This window comes from Siphateles boraxobius, unplaced genomic scaffold (assembly GCF_051911475.1).
Source record: "Siphateles boraxobius isolate OS27281-9 unplaced genomic scaffold, OSU_SipBor_1 86, whole genome shotgun sequence".
Classification (NCBI taxonomy): Eukaryota; Metazoa; Chordata; class Actinopteri; order Cypriniformes; family Leuciscidae; genus Siphateles; species Siphateles boraxobius.
Window position 1 is genome coordinate 9,235,001 of NW_027509215.1, and position 22,500 is coordinate 9,257,500.

The 22,500-nt window shown below is 38.9% G+C and overlaps 1 protein-coding gene and 1 long non-coding RNA gene across 6 annotated transcripts in view; one reads left to right on the plus strand and one right to left on the minus strand.

Annotated features, from left to right (window-relative positions):
* Positions 1-22,500, minus strand: part of LOC143731373 (uncharacterized) — a 315,959-nt gene that overhangs the window by 286,139 nt on the left and 7,320 nt on the right. The gene's annotated exons all lie outside the window — the stretch shown is intronic.
* The window catches only part of atcayb (ATCAY kinesin light chain interacting caytaxin b), a 38,483-nt gene that overhangs the window by 4,616 nt on the left and 11,367 nt on the right, over positions 1-22,500 (plus strand). For all 5 annotated transcript variants that reach the window (XR_013200740.1, XM_077222185.1, XM_077222187.1 and 2 more), the window contains exons 3-9: positions 13,099-13,145; positions 14,384-14,611; positions 15,523-15,672; positions 18,360-18,462; positions 19,595-19,726; positions 20,734-20,820; positions 21,838-21,936. Coding sequence is in view for 4 of the 5 variants with exons in the window: in XM_077222185.1 (XP_077078300.1) it covers positions 13,099-13,145; positions 14,384-14,611; positions 15,523-15,672; positions 18,360-18,462; positions 19,595-19,726; positions 20,734-20,820; positions 21,838-21,936 (846 nt within the window). In the remaining variant the exon portion in view is untranslated. The remainder of the gene's footprint in view (positions 1-13,098; positions 13,146-14,383; positions 14,612-15,522; positions 15,673-18,359; positions 18,463-19,594; positions 19,727-20,733; positions 20,821-21,837; positions 21,937-22,500) is intronic.

A 22,500-nucleotide genomic window follows, 5' to 3' on the forward strand; every position in this document is an offset into this window, starting at 1 on the left:
ACTACACTACACTCAATGTGCACTACACTACAATACACTCAATGTGCACTACACTACAATACACTCAATGTGCACTACACTACAATACACTCAATGTGCACTACACTCAATGTGCACTACACTACAATACACTCAATGTCTTCTTCTCTTCTTCTTCTCTTCTTCGGCGGTCACTCGAGACGAGTATGACTGTCCTCCCCGTCGGGTCATTTTTTTATTTGTGGATCCTCAGGTGGCTGTAAAGGCCGATCTGTGATCCACAGATTCTGCTGCAATGTTGGCATTGGAAGGTTGAGGTATTGGGTAGTGGAGGAGCCTTCCTCTGTTTGTCCTTGCGTTGTTTCCGCTTTACAGCTGCGGCACGGCGGAGTTCTGTTTCGTGGTGAGCTGCACCTTCAAGCACTGCCTTTCTCCAGTAGTCCCTGTTAAACGCTAGATTTTCCCAGTCGCCGGACATGATGTTAAACTTTTTCAGGCTGGTCTTAATATTGTCCTTAAAGCGTTTCTTTGGCCCACCAGGGGCTCGCTGTCCTTCCTTTAGCTCGGAGTACAGGATCTGCTTTGGGAGACGGTTGTTGGGCATCCGGATGACATGTCCTGTCCATCGGAGTTGGTGCTGCATTATGGTGGTAGTGATGCTGGGCATATTTGTTTCTTCCAGAATACTGGAGTTTGTACGTTTGTCTTCCCAGTTGATCCTCAGGTTTTTCCTTAAGGCTCTTTGATGGAATATTTCCAGGGCTCTAAGATGTCTGCTGTAGGTTGTCCAGGATTCCGCTCCATATAGCAAAGTTGGGAGAATCACAGCTCTGTAAACCAGGACCTTGGTTTGAGCCCTCAGGTCTCGATCATCAAAGACTTTTGTCCTAAGTTTGGCATAGGCTCCGCTGGAACAGCTCAGGCGATGTTTAACTTCACAGTCTATATCAGCTTTGGAGGAGAGAATGCTGCCAAGATAGGTAAAGTGGTCCACGTTTTCCAGAGTGGTGTTATCCACTTTGATAATGGGCATTAGTGATGGCTGGTTAGGTGGTGGTTGATACAGAACCTGAGTTTTCTTGATATTCAAGACCAAACCCAGGGCTCTGTATGCCTTGGCAAAGGCATTCAGAATGCCCTGGAGGTCTTCAGGGGAGTGCGCTTCTATGGTGTTATCATCGGCGTATTGCAGCTCCATGATGGTGGTATTCCTGACTTTACTCTTGGCTTTAAACCTGTTGAGGTTGAAAAGCCTCCCGTCAGTCCTATAAAGGATTGGAATCCCCTGTGGCAACTCTTGGCCAGTGAGGTGAAGTATGACTGCAATGAAGATGGCAAATAGGGTGGGTGCAATGATACATCCCTGTTTTACCCCAGTTTCTACAGTAAATGGCTCAGATTCAGAGCCACCGTTGAGCACTGTGGCTGACATGCCGTCATGCAATAGCCTCAGCACACGGATGTATTTGGCATGACATCCATACTTTGATAGTATGCTCCACAGTGCCTGCCGATCCACGGAGTCAAAGGCCTTTGTCAACTTTTCTTGTAGTTGGCCAGCAGAAAAGATCATGTCAGTTGTTCCCCTAGATGAGCGGAAACCGCACTGTGATTCAGGGAGTATCTCCTCAGATAGTGGTAGCAGGCGGTTGGCGAGGACACGAGCAAGAACTTTGCCTGTTGTTGACAAAAGCGAGATGCCTCTGTGGTTCCCACACTCAGCCTTGTCCCCTTTCTTGAATATGGCAACAATTTGGGCATCCCGGAGCTCTGAGGGGAGCTCTTCCCTTTCCCAGACCTTGATGAGTAGATGGTGGATGTGGTGCCAGAGGCTTGGTCCTCCTTCCTTTAGAATCTCCGCAGGGATCCCATCAGGACCAGTGGCCTTGTTATTCCTGAGACTTCTGATGGCATTATGAACCTCCGTTAGGGTAGGAGGTTCCCCCATGTCTTCTCTGATGGGACTCTGCAGGATATGGTCGGCGATGTCTGGTTCGGCTGAACTGTCACGCTTCAAAAGTTCTTGAAAGTGCTCCTTCCAACGTGCGTTGATTGAGTCATTGTCTTTCAAAAGAGTCCGTCCATTCTTTGTGCGCAGGGGATTTAAACCACGATGGCTAGGGCCATAGACAGCCTTAGTGGCACTAAAAAAGCCTCTGGTGTTACCTGATTCAGCCAGTCTCTGGAGTTCTAGAGACTTTTCTATCCACCAGTTGTTCTTGAGCTCCCTCACCAATCTCTGAACGTCAGCCTTAGCTCTGGAGTGTGCCGCCCTTTTGGCCTCAGATGTTATATCATTTTGCCACACTCGGAAGGCTTTTCGTTTTCTGGAGATAAGTTGTTCTATCTCTGTGTCATTTCCATCAAACCAGTCCTGATGTTTCCTGGACTGATACCCAAGGGTAGATTTACATGACTCATGGATGGTGGATTTGAGAAGTCCCCAGTGATCTTCGATGTTATCAGGATATTCTTGCTGAAGACTTTTCTCGAGAGAGTCCTGAAGTAGTTGCTGGGTGGCAGTTTCATTCAGGCTGTCAAGGTTCAGTCTTCGCCGGGTCTGCTTCTTCTGAATCCTCCTCCTTTTTTTAAGTTTGACGGACATTGTGGATCGAATGAGGCGGTGGTCTGTCCAGCAGCTGTCAGAGTCTATCATGGCCCTTGTGATGTTTACATCACCGCGGTCCCTGGCCCTTACGATTACAAAATCAATAAGGTGCCATTGCTTGGAGCGAGGGTGTCTCCAAGATGCCTTAAATTTGTTTTTCTGTCGATAGAGAGTATTGGTAATGACCAGGTTGTGCTGAGCGCACTTACTCAGAAGCAGCACTCCGTTGGAGTTGATGTTACCGATGCCCTCCTTGCCAATAGTGCCCTTCCAGAGGTGTTGGTCCCGGCCTACCCTAGCATTAAAGTCTCCAAGAAGGATGATCTTGTCCTCCCTGGGGATTTTTGACAGAGTTTCTTCCAGGCAGGCGTAGAATGCTTCTTTTTCTTCCACGTCGGAGTCTAGGGTAGGGGCATAGGCGCTCACTGCTGTCGCTGTCTGGTTGTTGGCCAACACCAAACGGATTGTCATGAGGCACTCGCTGATCCCCACAGGAAGTTCGGAGAGGTGGTTGACAAGCTGGTTTTTGATGGCAAGTCCAACTCCATGGTTTCTAGCCTCATCGGCTGGCTTTCCTTTCCAGAAGAAAGTGTAGCCACCTTTCCTCCTCCTTTAGCTGCCCTTCACCTGCCAGTCGGGTTTCGGAGAGAGCAGCTATATCAATCCGGCATCTCTGCAGTTCTCTGGCTATGATAGCGGTCCGTCTCTCAGGTCTGTCACTGGAGGTGCAGCTGTCAATTAAAGTGCGCACATTCCAGGCTCCAAAATTTAATTTCTTTTGTTTCTGACCGCAAATGAGGTGTTCCCTCTGGACGCGGTAATCCAGTCGGGAGATATGAGGCAGGCTATTTTTAGGGCACCTTTTCTAGCCCCTTCCCCATATGGGGTAAGCAGAGCGGGATCCTAAATAGGACTGCTTAGTCATGGGTGTAGCTGCCGAAGAGGTCTTCTGCCTCGTTCCAAGAGCCCAGCGACTGATTCTTACACCCATCGCCTAATGTGCCAGCTCATGACTAGGGGCTTCCAGACTACACAAACCTGCCCCCGTCGCCACTTGCTGGTCGCCATAGGACTTCATCCGGGGTGGTAGGGTGAATTCCCTTTGTGGAGGACGCCTGTGCGTGGCGTTGTTTAACGTGTGGAGGCTGGTGCACAGACAACAACCACACGGTCCTTGGCAGGTCTGGGTCAGAATCCAGTGGCATGGAGTCCAAGACGACTGGGGACCCATCACTGCTGCAGCCTTCATCCGCCTTCCCAGCCGTTGTGATGCTCCACTTAAGTCAGCCATCATCCTCCGCCTGTTCCGACGTTGAGGTCTTTTGACGCCTTTGCCTCTATAGGCTACCCCACAAGGCAAGTGGGACTATTTACCCATAGCTCGGGCTGTGGTTGGCGAGTGCCAGGGCATGTCCACTACTTGGTGGGCCTGCACACTACACCTCTGGGGCCCACTGCTGCTCCGAGATCCCCTACAGTTTAGCCGGGGTCCGCTAGGGCCCAGTTACCGTGTGTGGCCGCAAGGAGGCACTGTAGGAGTCTTGACGGTGGAGAGGCTATGTACCGACAGGAGGAGACTTACGCACTCGGCTCCTCTTTTCACCCTTGCACAAGGGTTAGTCGGTGGCAGTAGCTGTAAGCAGAGTATAGCAAGCAGAAGTAGCATGCAGCATGCAATCTCCACTAAACTACAGGCACTACTATCCAGTACTACTGCACTGTGACGCATCACACACGCCCTGTGTAGATAGACACACACACTACAATACACTCAATGTGCACTACACTACAATACACTCAATGTGCACTACACTACAATACACTCAATGTGCACTACACTACAATACACTCAATGTGCACTACACTACAATACATTCAATGTGCGCTACACTACAATACACTCAATGTGCACTACACTACACTCAATGTGCACTACACTACACTCAATGTGCACTACACTACATTCAATGTGCACTACACTACACTCAATGTGCATTACACTACAATACATTCAATGTGCGCTACAATACACTCAATCTGCGCTACACTATAATACACTCAATGTGCGCTACACTACAATACACTCAATGTGCATTACACTACAATGCACTCAATGTGCACTACACTACAATACACTCAATGTGCACTACACTACAATACACTCAATGTGCGCTACACTACAATGCACTCAATGTGCGCTACACTACAATACACTCAATGTGCGCTACACTACACTACACTCAATGTGCACTACACTACAATACACTCAAAGTGCGCTACACTACAATGCACTCAATGTGCGCTACACTACAATACACTCAATGTGCGCTACACTACACTCAATGTGCACTACACTACATTCAATGTGCACTACACTACACTCAATGTGCATTACACTACAATACATTCAATGTGCGCTAAATACACTCAATGTGCGCTACACTACAATACACTCAATGTGCGCTACACTACAATACACTCAATGTGCGCTACACTACAATGCACTCAATGAGCGCTACACTACAATACACTCAATGTGCACTACACTAAAAAACACTCAATGTGCACTACACTACAATACACTCAATACACTCAATGTGCACTACACTACAATACACTCAATGTGCGCTACACTACAATGCACTCAATGTGCGCTACACTACAATACACTCAATGTGCACTACACTACAATACACTCAATGTGCGCTACACTACAATGCACTCAATGTGCGCTACACTACAATGCACTCAATGTGCGCTACACTACAATGCACTCAATGTGCACTACACTACAATACACTCAATGTGTGCTACACTACACTACACTCAATGTGCACTACACTACACTCAATGTGCACTACACTACACTCAATGTGCACTACACTACAATACACTCAATGTGCGCTACACTACAATACACTCAATGTGCGCTACACTACACTCAATGTGCACTACACTACACTCAATGTGCACTACACTACAATGCACTCAATGTGCGCTACACTACAATGCACTCAATGTGCACTACACTACAATACACTCAATGTGCACTACACTACAATACACTCAATACACTCAATGTGCACTACACTACAATGCACTCAATGTGCGCTACACTACAATGCACTCAATGTGCGCTACACTACAATACACTCAATGTGCGCTACACTACAATGCACTCAATGTGCCCTACACTACAACGCACTCAATGTGCGCTACACTACAATGCACTCAATGTGCGCTACACTACAATACACTCAATGTGCGCTACACTACAATACACTCAATGTGCACTACACTACACTCAATGTGCACTACACTACACTCAATGTGCACTACACTACAATACACTCAATGTGCGCTACACTACAATACACTCAATGTGCGCTACACTACAATACACTCAATGGGTCTCATTCATGAAACATTCGTAAATATACGAGTAAATATGCGAGTGATTTGCGCGTAAAGAGACCTTCCCGAAAACTCTTCTCCTGATTCACAAATACTTCGTAAACGTCAGATGTGATCGTGAAATGTGTGTGTGTGTTAATGAATTCCAATCAGTCGTAAATGGGATGCGCGTGCACGTTCATTCTCAATTACCATAAATCCCCCCCATTAAATCCGACTGACAACTATATATGGGCATCATATTATGACATGAATGCGAATGAAAATTTTTTTTTCTCAGATGCAGAAATTGAAGTTTTATTATCAGAAGTTCATTCAAAACGCCACATTTTATTTTCAAGCGTACATAGTGGCGTATCGGGTCCTTAAAAAAAAGGAAAGCTTGGCAGCATATTACAGATGCAGTTAATGGAGTTTCATCTGTTAATCGAACATTCCCAGAAGTGAGAAGAAAATGGTTTGACATTAAGCTTGAGAGCAAAAAACTAATTAGTTCACTTCGGAAAAATAGTATTTAAACTGGAGAAGGACCACCATCGCAGATGCTATTACTGGCTACCATAATAAGAAAAACCGTATGTAATTACTATATATAATATTTTTTCAAAATGCTGTGCATATATGTACCCGATTAAGGTAAATTAAAATGCAGCCTTATTAATGAGCAAAACGTTCGGGTGTTAAGCGCACTATTTACGCGTGGCTGGGAGCAGGTGTAGATTTCTTGCGTACCAACTAACATTTGGAAAATACGAAAATTTTAATGAATCCGAAAATTTACGCCAGAACCACTTTACACACGATTTACACAAAAATGAGTTCTGCTCGTGTTTCATGAATGAGACCCACTGTGCGCTACACTACAATACACTCAATGTGCACTACACTACAATACACTCAATGTGCAATACACTCAATGTGCACTACACTACAATACACTCAATGTGCACTACACTACAATACACTCAATGTGCACTACACTACAATACACTCAATGTGCGCTACACTCAATGTCCGCTACACTACAATACACTCAATTTGCACTACACTACACTCAGTGTACACTACAATACACTCAATGTGCACTACACTCAATGTACACTACAATACACTCAATGTGCACTACACTACAATACACTCAATGTACACTACAATACACTCAATGTGAACTACACTACAATACACTCAATGTACACTACAATACACTCAATGTGAACTACAATACACTCAATGTGCACTACACTACAATACACTCAATGTGCGCTACACTACAATACACTCAATGTGCACTACACTACAATACACTCAATGTGCACTACACTACAATACACTCAATGTGCACAACACTACAATACACTCAATGTGCACTACACTACAATACACTCAATGTGCACTACACTACAATACACTCAATGTGCACTACACTACAATACACTCAATGTGCGCTACACTACAATACACTCAATGTGCGCCACACTCAATGTCCGCTACACTACAATACACTCAATTTGCACTACACTACACTCAGTGTACACTACAATACACTCAATGTGCACTACACTCAATGTACACTACAATACACTCAATGTGCACTACACTACAATACACTCAATGTACACTACAATACACTCAATGTGAACTACACTACAATACACTCAATGTACACTACAATACACTCAATGTGAACTACAATACACTCAATGTGCACTACACTACAATACACTCAATGTGCGCTACACTACAATACACTCAATGTGCACTACACTACAATACACTCAATGTGCACTACACTACAATACACTCAATGTGCACAACACTACAATACACTCAATGTGCACTACACTACAATACACTCAATGTGCACTACACTACAATACACTCAATGTGCACTACACTACAATACATCAATATGCGCTACACTACAATACACTCAATGTGCACTACACTACAATACACTCAATGTGCACTACACTACAATACACTCAATGTGCACTACACTGCAATACACTCAATGTGCACTACACTACAATACACTCAATGTGCGCTACACTACAATACACTCAATGTGCACTACACTCAATGTCCGCTACACTACAATACACTCAATTTGCACTACACTACACTCAATGTACACTACAATACACTCAATGTCCGCTACACTACAATACACTCAATTTGCACTACACTACACTAAATGTACACTACAATACACTCAATGTGCACTACACTCAATGTACACTACAATACACTCAATGTGCACTACACTACAATACACTCAATGTACACTACAATACACTCAATGTGAACTACACTACAATACACTCAATGTGCACTACACTACAATACACTCAATGTACACTACAATACACTCAATGTGAACTACACTACACTACACTCAATGTGCGCTACACTACAATACACCCAATCTGCACTACACTACACTCAATGTACACTACAATACACTCAATGTGCACTACACTCAATGTACACTACAATACACTCAATGTGCACTTCACTACAATACACTCAATGTACACTACAATACACTCAATGTGAACTACAATACACTCAATGTGCGCTACACTACAATACACCCAATCTGCACTACACTACACTCAATGTACACTACAATACACTCAATGTGCACTACACTCAATGTACACTACAATACACTCAATGTGCACTACACTACAATACACTCAATGTGAACTACAATACACTGAATGTGCACTACACTACAATACACTCAATGTGCGCTACACTACAATACACTCAATGTGCACTACACTACAATACACTCAATGTGCACTACACTACAATACACTCAATGTGCACTACACTACAATACACTCAATGTGAACTACAATACACTCAATGTGCACTACACTACAATACACTCAATGTGCACTACACTGGTTTGACATGCAGCATGAGGTTGAAATTACAGCATTTTTGCATAGACAGGCTGGAAAACTGGGTAGGGGTTTCTGGGATAGTCCTAAAATGGTTCAGGTCATACTTGGAAGGGAGAGGTTATTATGTGAGTATTGGAGTTCATAAGTCTGAGTGGACACCCATGACATGCGGAGTCCCTCAAGGCTCAATTCTTGCGCCACTCCTGTTCAACCTGTACATGCTCCCAATAAGCCAAATAATGAGAAATAACCTAATCTCTTACCACAGCTATGCAGACGACACACAGCTCTACTTATCCCTATCGCCTAACGATTACAGCCCCATTAACTCCCTTTGCCAATGCATTGATGAAATAAACAATTGGATGTGCCAAAACTTTCTTCAGTTAAACAAAGAAAAAACTGAAGTCATTGCATTTGGAAACAAAGATGAAGTTCTCAAGGTGAACGCATACCTTCAGTCTAGGGGTCAAACAACTAAAAATCAAGTCAGGAATCTTGGTGTGTCTCTAGAGTCAGACCTTAGTTTCAGTACTCATGTTAAAGCAATAATCAGCATACTATCATCTAAAAAATATTGCAAGAATTAGATGCTTTGTTTCCAGTCAAGACTTAGAGAGACTTGTTCATGCTTTCATCACCAGCAGGATGGATTATTGTAATGGACTTCTCACTGGCCTTCCCAAAAAGACCATAAAGACAGTTGCAGCTCATACAGAACACTGAGCAGAACCAGAACATATGAACACATCACACCAGTCCTCAGGTCTTTACACTGGCTGCCAGTTATAGAATTGATTTTTAAAGTATTATGACTGGTATATAAATCATTCAATGGCCTAGGACCTCAATACATTGCAGATATGCTCAGTGAATATAAACCCAACAGATCACTCAGATCATTAGGATCACATCGGCTAGAAATACCAAGGGTTCACTCTAAGCATGGCGAGTCTGCTTTTAGCTACTATGCCAGCCGCAGCTGGAACCAGCTTCCAGAAGAGATCAGATGTGCTCCTACAGTAGTATCATTCAAATCCAGACTCAAAACACATCTGTTTAGCTGTGCATTTACTGAATGAGCACTGTGCCACTGTTCGTCCGACTGTTTGCACTGTATTTTATTTTATGTTTTAATTATTCTGATTTCATTTGATTATTTCTGTATTTTATCTTTTATTCTAAACTGTTTTAATTATTTTGATTTCTTTTGATTATTTTAATTTCTTCTATGTAAAGCACTTTGAATTACCATTGTGTATGAAATGTGCTATATAAATAAACTTGCCTAGATTTTTACATAATTAAGAGCTTAAGTTGTCGATTGTAGCACAATGAATGAAACGTGAAAGTTTGAAGTAGTAAAGGCATTTTCTCCTGAAGCATTTTTCTTGTGAAACATACTCCAAAAATATTTGTTTATTTTGAAAAATTATTTGTAAAGTGTCGTGTATATAAAGGCAATATGCTACACATCTTTATAATACTGTTCTGAACTCATCCAGTGACTAGTTAGATTTGTATGTGAATTTAGCAATCCTTTTCTGTATATATTTGCTTCTGTAACTTCAAATTCAATATTTGCTCAAACGGTTGCTATTGATCCACATATTGATCATATTTATAATGATTTTTACTACTCGCCCCATTAGAGGCATGTATTATCAGAGCAATCAGAAGTTGCTAATATAATGCCCATGTAAACCTACAGGTGAAACTCGAAAAATTTGAATATCGTGCAAAACTTCATGTATTTCAGTAATTCAAATTAAAAGGTGAAACTAATATATTTAGTATATATAACTATACATATGCATGATTATACTTTTCAGAGGGCCGACATTTCTGTATTTAAAATCCTTTTTTTTTATTGATTTCATGTAATATTCGAATTTTCTGAGATTTTGAATTTGGGGTTTTCATAAGCTGTATGCCATAATCATCAAAATAATAACTTTTGCATGATATTCTAATTTTTCGAGTTTCACCTGTATGTACGTGTATGGTTCTCATGGGGCTTGTTATGCATTAGTTATGTAGACGTCTATGATTTCTGATCAATAATGTATGTGGAGCTGAGGGCATGTTATCTAGCTGCGCTTGAAGGAGAAATGAAGGTGAATTATGGCATAATCAGTCCAAGATCAGCCGTTCTGGTGTATGTGGGTCAATATACAGTGCATGATGACATAAAGAGCACAGCACCTAACTAACTAACACCATTACATAATAATGCATTACCATTTATGGGCAAATATGAGGTCATCCGTGTTGCCATGACAATGAGGGTAGTAAAAGACTGAGGGTGGTGAATAATTGATTATGTGAGTGTGCACATTATCTTATAAAACCGATTTGAACAAAATTGCTGTAGTTGTTATTTAATGATCATGAACTGCATATTACTTTTTTTCTGAAGAACCTTATTATGTTTTAGCTTTTACTGATAATTTTACACTACAAGCTTATTAAATAAACCTAAAACTTTTACTCAAGTCATATTGGAATTGGTGAAAGATTATTCATACACCATATTTAAAAGGCATTTTTAAACAATAATATCCTATATGGAGCATGTGCAAAGAATAGCACTTTTTTATTAGTGACACACTTTGTGATCATCAGTGTTGGGAAAAGATACTTTTAAAAATAATGCTTTTACAGTATTCATTACTCCGTAAAAAAGAGCATTACTTTTTATGGAAACTAATGTTACTTTTGTATTTATTTTCTCACCTGGGCTGGGCTTGCTTGTTTTTAATAGCATTAAAAAAAAGTTATATTTTCGGCAAATGTAAAGGCACTTTCGCACCAAAAGTGAAATCAATAAGCCTCTGGCTGAAGAAAAGGCAAATTCACATCTGTACAATACAAACCTTATTTGTATAATTGAGTTGTATCGTCGAAGCTCAGCTACAAAAACATTGGTTAATAAAGTAAGAGTAAATCCATAAAGTATATTTGTATCATTTAATATTGAATTTTTGCAGGTTTGCCGAGTTTGCATTTTGCTGTTTTCATCCATTTTGAGACAAACTGAATCTGTTTTTGTGCAAGTGAGTTGAGTAAATGCAAGCTCACATTTAGTCTAGAACCAGGGGAGACCAGGGACAGTTGCTCGCATTTGGCTCTGTTACCCGTTTGGATTAGACAAACCAATTGTTTATACAATAAACTTACATCTGTATCTCCTATTGAGCATGTGCAGTGTGAGTGTCATCACTCTAGCTTGTTTCTGGTTGGAATAAATTCAAGGGTGTAATCCATCAGCCAGAAACTGAAGCCTCGCGGGAGCCGCCATTGTAGCAGACCTTCACCTGCTGTTAGCATTCCATTGACTCCCATTCATTTTGGCGTCACTTTGACAACAAATAACTTTACAACCGAGGCGTCCAAAGACTTCATTGGCCCATTGTTTAATTTTAAAGAAACACGATAATGTATAAAAGGCTCCATTACTTTGTATCTTACGTTATGGCCCCCGTGTAGAAGCCGTTTTTGTAAAAATAGGCTAACGATTGCGTCATAACCACGCGACTCTGTCGCACAGTAGAGAAATTACCGTATAGACAGGAGGAGAAGCTCGCAGGCAATCTACATTTACATTTATTCATTTAGCGGACACTTTTATCCCAAGCGACTTACAATTGCTATGTATGTCAGAGGTCGCACGCCTCTGGAGCAACTCAGGGTTAAGTGTCTTGCTCAGGGACACATTGGTGTCTCACAGTGGATTCGAACCCGGGTCTCTCACACCAAAGGCATGTGTCTTCTCCACTGCACCATCACCACCCACAATCTTTTACTGTCTATGGAAAGATTACATGTCCCCATCCCCTGTTGCAACTGTCCCCGGTCTCCAACAATACCTCATTATTTCTTCCGCTACACTCTTTAATTAAACCGCACATCTCCTGACACTGCACTGACTGCTGGGTAATTACACACTGTAGCTTTTCTCAGAAAGGGAGTGTTGGATGCAGTTTGACTACCATCCGTTTCTTTCCGGGATGCACAAACACGTCAGATGTCACAGGATAAATGTTACTGATGAAACACACTGTTTAGAAACCACTATTGTTCATGGCTCGACACAGATGTGAATTCTGCATTGACCTTTAAAAAAGGGACCTTTTGAAATCATCTCTTTCATCTTTATAATGTCTCTGGGTTTATTTACAGGCCTCTTCCTGAAGATGGAGATTTAGATGGACTCACTGACAACACTTGTAAGTTCTCTAAGTGCATCTCAGTGCATCTGATGCAAGTGTTTTTCCCTGTGGAAATTATTTTGAAATGTTTACGAAAAAAACGCAAATGAAAAGCTGTACTTGAGAAAGATAATCCATTATTAGATGAGGAAGAGACCAGATCAAATTAAAAGATAAGTTCTTGGGCTGTTTTTATTTATTTATTATAAAATAGATACAAGAATTGCAATGTAAACCTTAAATAATCACACAAATTAGCCATAAACAAATCCTATACTGTTCATAAGAAATAGCACAAGAAATGATCAATATTCTCTCAAATAAAGCATTGTAAGTGTTTCTTATATACACTGCTGTTCAAAAGCTTTTGATCGATAAGATTTTTAATGTTTTTAAAAGAAGTCTTTTCTGCTCACCAAGGCTGCATTTATTTGATTAAAAATACCAAAAAAAAGTAATATTGTTAAATATTATTACTATTTAAAACAGCTGTTTTCTATTTCTAATTTCAGCATCATTACTCCAGTCTTCAGTGTCACATGATATCCTGAAATAAAAATGTAAAAAACTGTTTTCAACATTGATAATAATCAGAAATCATTTGATACTCAAGAAACATTTCTCATTATTATCAATGTTGAAAACAGTTTTTTACATTTCATGAATAGAAAGTTCAAAAGAAAAGCATTTATCTGAAATAGAAAGCTTTTTTAACATTAAACACTACCGTTCAAAAGTTTGGGGTCAGTAAGAATTTTTATTTTATTTTTTGGGGGAAAGAAATAAAATAAATCAGTACTTTTATTCATCAAGGATTAGAATTAGTTAAAGTATAAGGACATTTATAATGTTACAAAAGATTCCATTTCAAATCAATGCTGTTCTTTTAAACTTTCTTTTCATCAAAGAATCCTGAAATAAAAATGTAAAAAACTGTTTTCAACATTGATAATAATAATGAATGTTTTTTGAACATCAAATCCCCATATTAGAATAATTTCTGAAGGATCATGTGACACTGAAGACTGGAGTAATGATGCTGAAAATTCAACTTTGATCACAGGAGTAAATTACATTTTAAAATATATTAAAACAGAAAACAGTTATTATTGTCATAATATAAAAAAAGACTTTGTATTTTTAATCAAATAAATGCAGCCCTGGTGAGTAGAAGAGACTTCTTTTAAAAACATAAAAAATCGTACATATCCAAAACTTTTGAACGGCAGTGTATATTTGTGTATTTTTCTCTATAGCTCATCATGGCGCTCTGACGGTGGATCATGTGGATTCTGTCCGACAAAAGCGTCGCACGCTAATCGCTCCGGATATCAATCTGTCGCTGGACAAAAGCGAAGGTTCACTTCTTTCTGATGACTTTCTGGAAACACCAGACGACCTGGACATAAACGTGGACGACATGGACACGCCGGATGACGACTCGCTCGGCTCCGTCAACAACGGCACCGAGCTGGAATGGGAAGGTCAGTCCGTTTGACGAATCAAATGCAAATAATTATTCAGATGTTGCTCTTTTCATGTCGTTGGCAGAAGAAACACTTCTCATTATTATCAATGTTGAAAACAGTTATTCACATTATTATTTCAGGATTCTTTGATGAATAGAAAGTTCAAAAGAACAGCATTTATCTGAAATAGAAAGCTTAAAAAGTTTGGGGGCACTAAACAATTTTATTTAATTTTTTGGGGGACAGAAATAAAAGAAATCAATAATTGTATGCATTAAGGATCAATTCAATTGATCAAAAGTTACTGTAAGGACATTTATAATGTTACAAAAGATTCTATTTCAAATAAAAAAAATTGTTCTTTTGAACTTACTATTCATCAAAGAATCCTGAAATAAATGTGCACAACTGTTTTCAACATTGATAATAATAATGAATGTTTTTTGAGCATCAAATCATCATATTATACTGATTTCTGAAGGATCATGTGACACTGAAGTCTGGAGTAATGATGCTGAAAATTCAGCTTTGATCAAAGGAATATATTACATTTTAAAATATATGAATATATATTAATATATTAAAATATATCACTTATTTTAAATTGTCATATTTACAGGTGAAACTCGAAAAATTTGAATATCATGCACAACTTCATCTATTTCAGTAATTCAGATTAAAAGGTGAAACTAATATTTTTAGTAGATATAACTATATACATATGCATGATTATACTTTTCAGAGGGCTGACATTTCTGTATTTAAAATCCTCTTTTTTATTGATTTCATGTAATCTAATTTTTTGAGATTTTGAATTTGGGGTTTCCATAAGCTGTATGCCATAATCATTAAAATTATAACTTTTGCATGATATTCACATTTTTTGAGTTTCACCTGTATTTAATATATCTCTTGTTTTTTGTCAGATGACACTCCGGTGGCCAGCGCGAAGGGTCCTGGTTCTGGTGACGGGGACGGGACGGGGCGTCTGTGGAGGACGGTGATCATCGGCGATCAGGAGAACAGGATCGACATGCAGATGATCCGTCCGTACCTGCGCGTCGTCACACACGGAGGTCAGTCTTCGTGAAAATCACACTCATATAATTTATGAATCTCTTCCGTGAGAACTTAACATAAAATAAAAAAAAATCTTTCCTTTTCCTTTAAATCCTCCCTTATCTGTCTTATGCTACTCTGAGCAATGCCTGAACTTTGTATTTTGAGCACTTCTTGCGTTGTTTTTGCCTCAGTTGAGCACTTTAGTCCTCAGTTGTAAGTCGCTTTGGATAAAAGCGTCTACTAAATGACAATGTAAATGTCATATGAATATATAGGGTAAAACTACACTGTTTAAGATGATTAATAGTGGTGTTTAAGTCAAGTCAGGTCACCTTTATTTATATAGCGCTTTTTACAATACAGATCGTTTCAAAGCAACTTTACAGAGATAACAGGAAAATAATGCAACAAAGTGTGTTTCGACTGTACAGAAGATCTAGAAGATAAAAGTGTCACAGTACAGCTTAAGTAAGTTCAGTGTTGGTTCATTTTTGTTGTAAAAAAGTTATTAATTTAGTTCATTTGTAAAGCCGCTCTGGAGAAAACCATGATGTCATCGTCCAGCTCAGTTCAGTTCTCATATAATGGTGTCAATGCAGGCAGATCAATAATATTGTTGAATATTAAAAGGCCCCAACTAAGCAAACCAAAAGGCAAAGGCAACAGCCTTTAGTTCACCCAAAAATGAAAAGTCTGTCATTAATTACTCTTCCTCATGCCATTCTAAACCTGCAAGAGTTTCGTTCATCTTCAGAACACAAATGAAGATCTTTTTGATGAAATCTTTGTGATTTCTGTTCCTCCATTGACAGCTACGGAACTACCACTTTGATGCATTAAAAAGTTCATAAAGAGTTTGTAAAACTAATCCATATGAATTGAGTGGTTTAGTCCTAATATTCTGAAGAGACCCGATCGCTTTATATGATGAACAGATTTAATTAAGGCTTTTATACACACATAAAAAAAAAACAGAAGCTCAAACGTGATGCGTAACACGAGAATTAACCTCATTGGTTCTTGCTGAAGCTCAAAAGTGATGCGTAACACGAGAATGAACCTCATTGGCTCTTGCTAAAGCTCAAAAGTGATGCGTAACATGAGAATGAACCTCATTGGCTCTTGCTGAAGCTCAAATGTGATGCGTAACACGAGAATGAACCTCATTGGCTCTTGCTGAAGCTCAAATGTGATGCCTAACACGAGAATGAACCTCATTGGCTCTTGCTGAAGCTCAAATGTGATGCGTAACAAGAATGAACCTCATTGGCTCTTGCTGAAGCTCAAACGGTATGCGTAACACGAGAATGAACCTCATTGGCTCTTGCTGAAGCTCAAATGTGATGCGTAACAAGAATGAACCTCATTGGTTCTTGCTGAAGCTCAAACGTGATGAGTAACACGAGAATGAACCTCATTGGCTCTTGCTAAAGCTCAAAAGTGATGCGTAACACGAGAATGAACCTCATTGGCTCTTGCTGAAGCTCAAACGTGATGCGTAACATGAGAATGAACCTCATTGGCTCTTGCTGAAGCTCAAACGTGATGCGTAACACGAGAATGAACCTCATTGGCTCTTGCTGAAGCTCAAACGTGATGCGTAACACGAGAATGAACCTCATTGGTTCTTGCTGAAGCTCAAACGTGATGCGTAACACAAGAATGAACCTCATTGGCTCTTGCTGAAGCTCAAACGTGATGCGTAACACGAGAATGAACCTCATTGGCTCTTGCTGAAGCTCAAACGTGATGCGTAACACAAGAATGAACCTCATTGGCTCTTGCTGAAGCTCAAACGGTATGCGTAACACGAGAATGAACCTCATTGGCTCTTGCGTTTACTACGAACATGCTTGAGCTATGTGAATAAAAGTCTAAATTAAATCTGTTCATTGTATAAAGCAATCGTGTCTCTTCAGAATATTAGGACTAAACCACTCAATTCATATGGATTAGATTTACGAACTCTTTATGAATTTTTAATGCATCAAAGTGGTAGTTGCGTAGCTGTCAATGGAGGAACAGAAATCTCTCAGATTTCATCAAAAATATCTTCATTTGTGTTCTGAAGATGAACGATAGTCTTACGGGTTTGGAGCAACATGAGGAAGAGTAATTAATGACAGACTTTTCATTTTTGGGTGAACTAACCATGTAAGAAATTTGAACAACCCCAAAAAATTAAACCTTGTTTTGTAACTCGTCCCTCTCTTTACATACAAAAATATTATATTATCACAACAAGGACATTTTTATCTTAAAGGTATAGTAACATAAACAGGCTGTTTAATTGTAAGGAAAAATAGACATGAAACCTAGATTGGTTGGGGGGGGGGGGGGGGGGGGTCGATTTGTGGGATTATTTCTGGTTACAAATTGTAATTTAAAATGCAATTTTAAAAAAAAGTTATAAAGAACACAAGTTTTGTTGTGCTTATTTGTAGGGCTGCACAATTTCATCCAAAATGTATATCAATATTACTATAAAATAATAATAATATTAATAATTTTTATTTACTGAAAACTGCAGGGATGACTTGTTAAGAATGTTGTGAGCCAATAACTATAAATCATTAGAAAGGTCTGAAGCTTGAGATGAAATGTTTGACTTGTTTTATTATACTGACAGGTATTTTTTTGCAAGGCAATAGTTTTTTAACCTTGACTTTCATTACTCCAACACCACTCTTGTGTCCAACAGGTTATTACGGTGAAGGACTGAACGCTATCATCGTATTCGCTGCCTGTTATCTGCCCGACAGCGGCTGTGCCGACTACAATTACATCATGGAGAACCTCTTTCTGTAAGACACAAACGCGCTTCAGTCAGTCCAACTAATGTTTATAGCAAATAGAGTAGACTGTGCATTTAAAATCAAGTAAACACTGACTAACTGTTGGGTTTATGGAAATAATTTTTGTCGTAAACAGGGTTATGCATCATTCAGAATCAGAACTGGGATGCCTTTTCAAGTACTGAATTTGAATCAAGTTAGCAAAAAGGTGTAGAATCAAATTTGAATTAAATTAAGTACAATAAAAATATACTGTTAAATTCATGTGACTGCTGTACATACTGTTTAAAATTTACGTTTTATTTAAATTTTGTATTATTAGTGTCATTTCATATACTTTATAGTGAAAAATATTTCATACACACAACATATAGAATATTTTCAGAAACACACATTCGCTCTTGTGAGGACATATCATAAGCGTAATGGTTTTTATACTGTACAAACTCTATATTCTCTCCCCTTAGCCCTACCCATTACACACACACACACACACACACACACACACACTAACCCTACCCCCAAACCTACCCATCACACACACACACACACACACACTAACCCTACCCCCAAACCTACCCATCACACACACACACACACACACACACACACACACACACACACACACACACACACTAACCCTACCCCCAAACCTACCCATCACACACACACACACACACACACACACACACACACACACACACACACACACACTAACCCTACCCCCAAACCTACCCATCACACACACACACACACACACACACACACTAACCCTACCCCCAAACCTACCAATCACACACACACAGACACACACAAACCCTACCCATCACACACACGCACTAACCCTACCCCCAAACCTACCCATCACACACACACATACACACACACACACACACACACTCAATCAGACACACACACTCAATCACAAACTTACACACACACAAATACAAACACACACATACTGTATATATATACACATCTTCTACATAAATTCAAACTGTTCGAACGTTAATGCCCTAAAGTGGCATATTCAATTACTTCACTTTTAATTAATTTCCCCTAAAATTTAAAAATGGAGGCATTTTATAGGTTTGCACTTGGAATATGCATATTTTCTGGTGTTTTCTGATGATCTGTGCAGGTACGTGATCAGTAGTCTGGAGCTGCTGGTGGCTGAAGACTACATGATCATCTATCTGAACGGAGCCACGCCGCGCCGGAGGATGCCGGGCATCAGCTGGCTCAAGAGATGCTACCAGATGATCGAGAGACGGTACTCACACATCATAAACGCATGAATAACTATCGGCACGTTTCCATTACAGATTTGCAACACTTGTGCGATTTTTTTCTAAATGTCGACAAAAAACGAATGCGTAATGACTTTCCAAAAATCATGGCGACGGATGTTGGTAGGTTTATGTAACTTATATCCCAGCCACTGCACTGACCATTATTATTAATCGAAGAAGACGTATATGTGTGTGTTATCCAAGCATTAATGGTAAGGAAAGACCCTTATATTTGCAGCCGCTGATGTTTCTGGGAGTTTCTCCCTCTTTTCTGCTTCCAGGTCTTGATTGTGGCATTTCTTTGAGGTTTAGAATCCAGTATTCCTGTAATTCTTTTGTCTTTTATGAATTTAATAAAGAACCGTCTCGTGTTCTGTCCAAACACACCGCGTCATCTACGTCAGGTGACTCTAAATGCGCAAAAACTGTTTCCACTGCAGTTTTGCGAAATATTTATTTTTCAAATTGCCTGTAAAACCACCTCATGCAAGCGTGAAAACTTTTTTGCGATAAATGGGAGTTTTTGCGATGTTGACGTGTTTCCATTGGGCGTATATCCAATTCTCAATTTCAATTTGCGCAATATGAAGAATAATGGAAACACTGCTACTGATAAGCTGAGACAAAGCTGATGAAATATTGCTATTATGAACGGCCAGAAAAAATCAAAAGCTTTCTGCTTTCAGTTAAAACAGTTTCAGTTAAGTTAATTTCTAATGATCTTTGCAACGGAAGTGAGACCATCAAAACTAACTTTATCTGGACAATAACTTTATTCAAGAACTTCTGTAAAGCCAAAACAATCTCTGTGACTTTGATGTGCTATTATCACTGTAAAGCTGCTTTGAAACAATCTATATTGTTAAAAAATGAAGGTGATTTGACTTATGAATATATATTATTAGATATTATGAATAACCGAAGGTGAGGAAGGGAGTTCGTCTTTTAGTGTCATAATTTTCTGCTTCTTTATTCCTTAAACATCCAGGTTAAGAAAGAATCTCAAATGTCTGATCATTGCGCATCCCTCCTGGTTCATCCGTACAGTTCTGGCCATCTCACGACCCTTTATCAGGCAAGAACACATCAAATATCTAATATCATAATCAATATGTCTATGCATGTACACTACCAGTCAAAAGTTTTAATGTTTTTGAAAGAAGTCTCTTCATCAGGGCTGCATTTATTTGATTAAAAATACAACAACAAAAAACAGTAATATTGTTAAATATTATGACAATTTAAAATAACTGTTTTCTATTTTAATATATTTTAAAATATAATTTATTAAAAATTTAGTTTTCAGCATCATTACACCAGTCTTCAGTGTCACATGATCCTTCAGAAATCAGTATAATATGATGATTTGATGCTCAAGAAACATTCATTATTATTATCAATGTTGCGCACAATTTTAAATTAGGATTCTTTGATGAATAGAAAGTTCAAAAGAACAACATTTACTTGAAATATAAAGCTTTTGTAACATTATACACTACCATTCAAAACCTTGGGGTCAGTAAGAATTTTTATTTAATTTTTGGGGGGACAGAAATAAAATAAATCAATATTTTATTCATCAAGGATTAATTAAATTGATCAAAAGTTACAGGAAAGACATTTATAATGTTACAAAAGATTATGTTTCAAGTAAATGCTGTTCTTTTGAACTTTCAATTCATCACAGAATCCTGTAAAAAACGGTTCACAACTGTTTTCAACATTGATAATTATAATGATAATAATAATAAAAAGTTTTATTAGCAACAAATCATCATATTATACTGATTTCTGAAGGATCATGTGACACTGAAGACTGGAGTAATGATGCTGAAAATTCAGCTTTGATCAAGAATAAATTACATTTTAAAATATATTAAAATAGAAAAAAAATTCATAATATTTAATATTACTATTGTTTTTTTTTATTTTTTAATGCACCCTTGGTGAGCAGAAGAGACTTCTTTCAAAAACATTAAATGTTACCGATCCAAAACTTTTAACTGGTAGTGTATATCAGTGCTGTCCAATGGATTAATCACATCTAACATAAATCAGAATGTGTTTTTAATGAATTTGAACTTCTCTGCAGTGTGAAGTTCATGGATAAGATCCGTTATGTCCAGAGTCTGGAGGAACTGGCTCAGATTGTTCCCATGGAGCATGTGCAGATTCCCGAGTGTGTGTTGCAGTGAGTGAACGACACCAGCAGGAGGAAACATCTCCACATCTTTCTTTTACACTCACTTCATTTGTGCGTGCAAACTTAAACACACCAAGAAAGGGATGATAGATTTTAAATACTACACTACTTCACTACGTTGCATGTTTATTAACCTTGCAAATATGAAATATTAGTCAGAAAAATCTGCAAACAAAAACACACCAAGGGAGGATAGATTTTAGTATTATGCATAAATGAACATTTCAAATACTACACATTGCATGTTTATTAACCTTGCAAATATGAAATATTAGTCAGATTTTCTTTTTTTAATGGAGCAGATTATTGAACTTTTAGAAAAAAAACTGGGAAAAAAGCTTTCATGTGTTTATTATGTGATGCATCAGGCTTTTATGGTTCATATAGTATGATATAGCGAATATGGAAAGGAGGAAAAACAAGAGTATATGAGAATACTTTTATGAAATGAATATAAATATCAGTCGTCACTATATCTGTAATTTATATCTTGTGAATATTATACATACTGTAAAAATAGTACGAGTGCCTTGGCTGTTTGCAATTTCATAC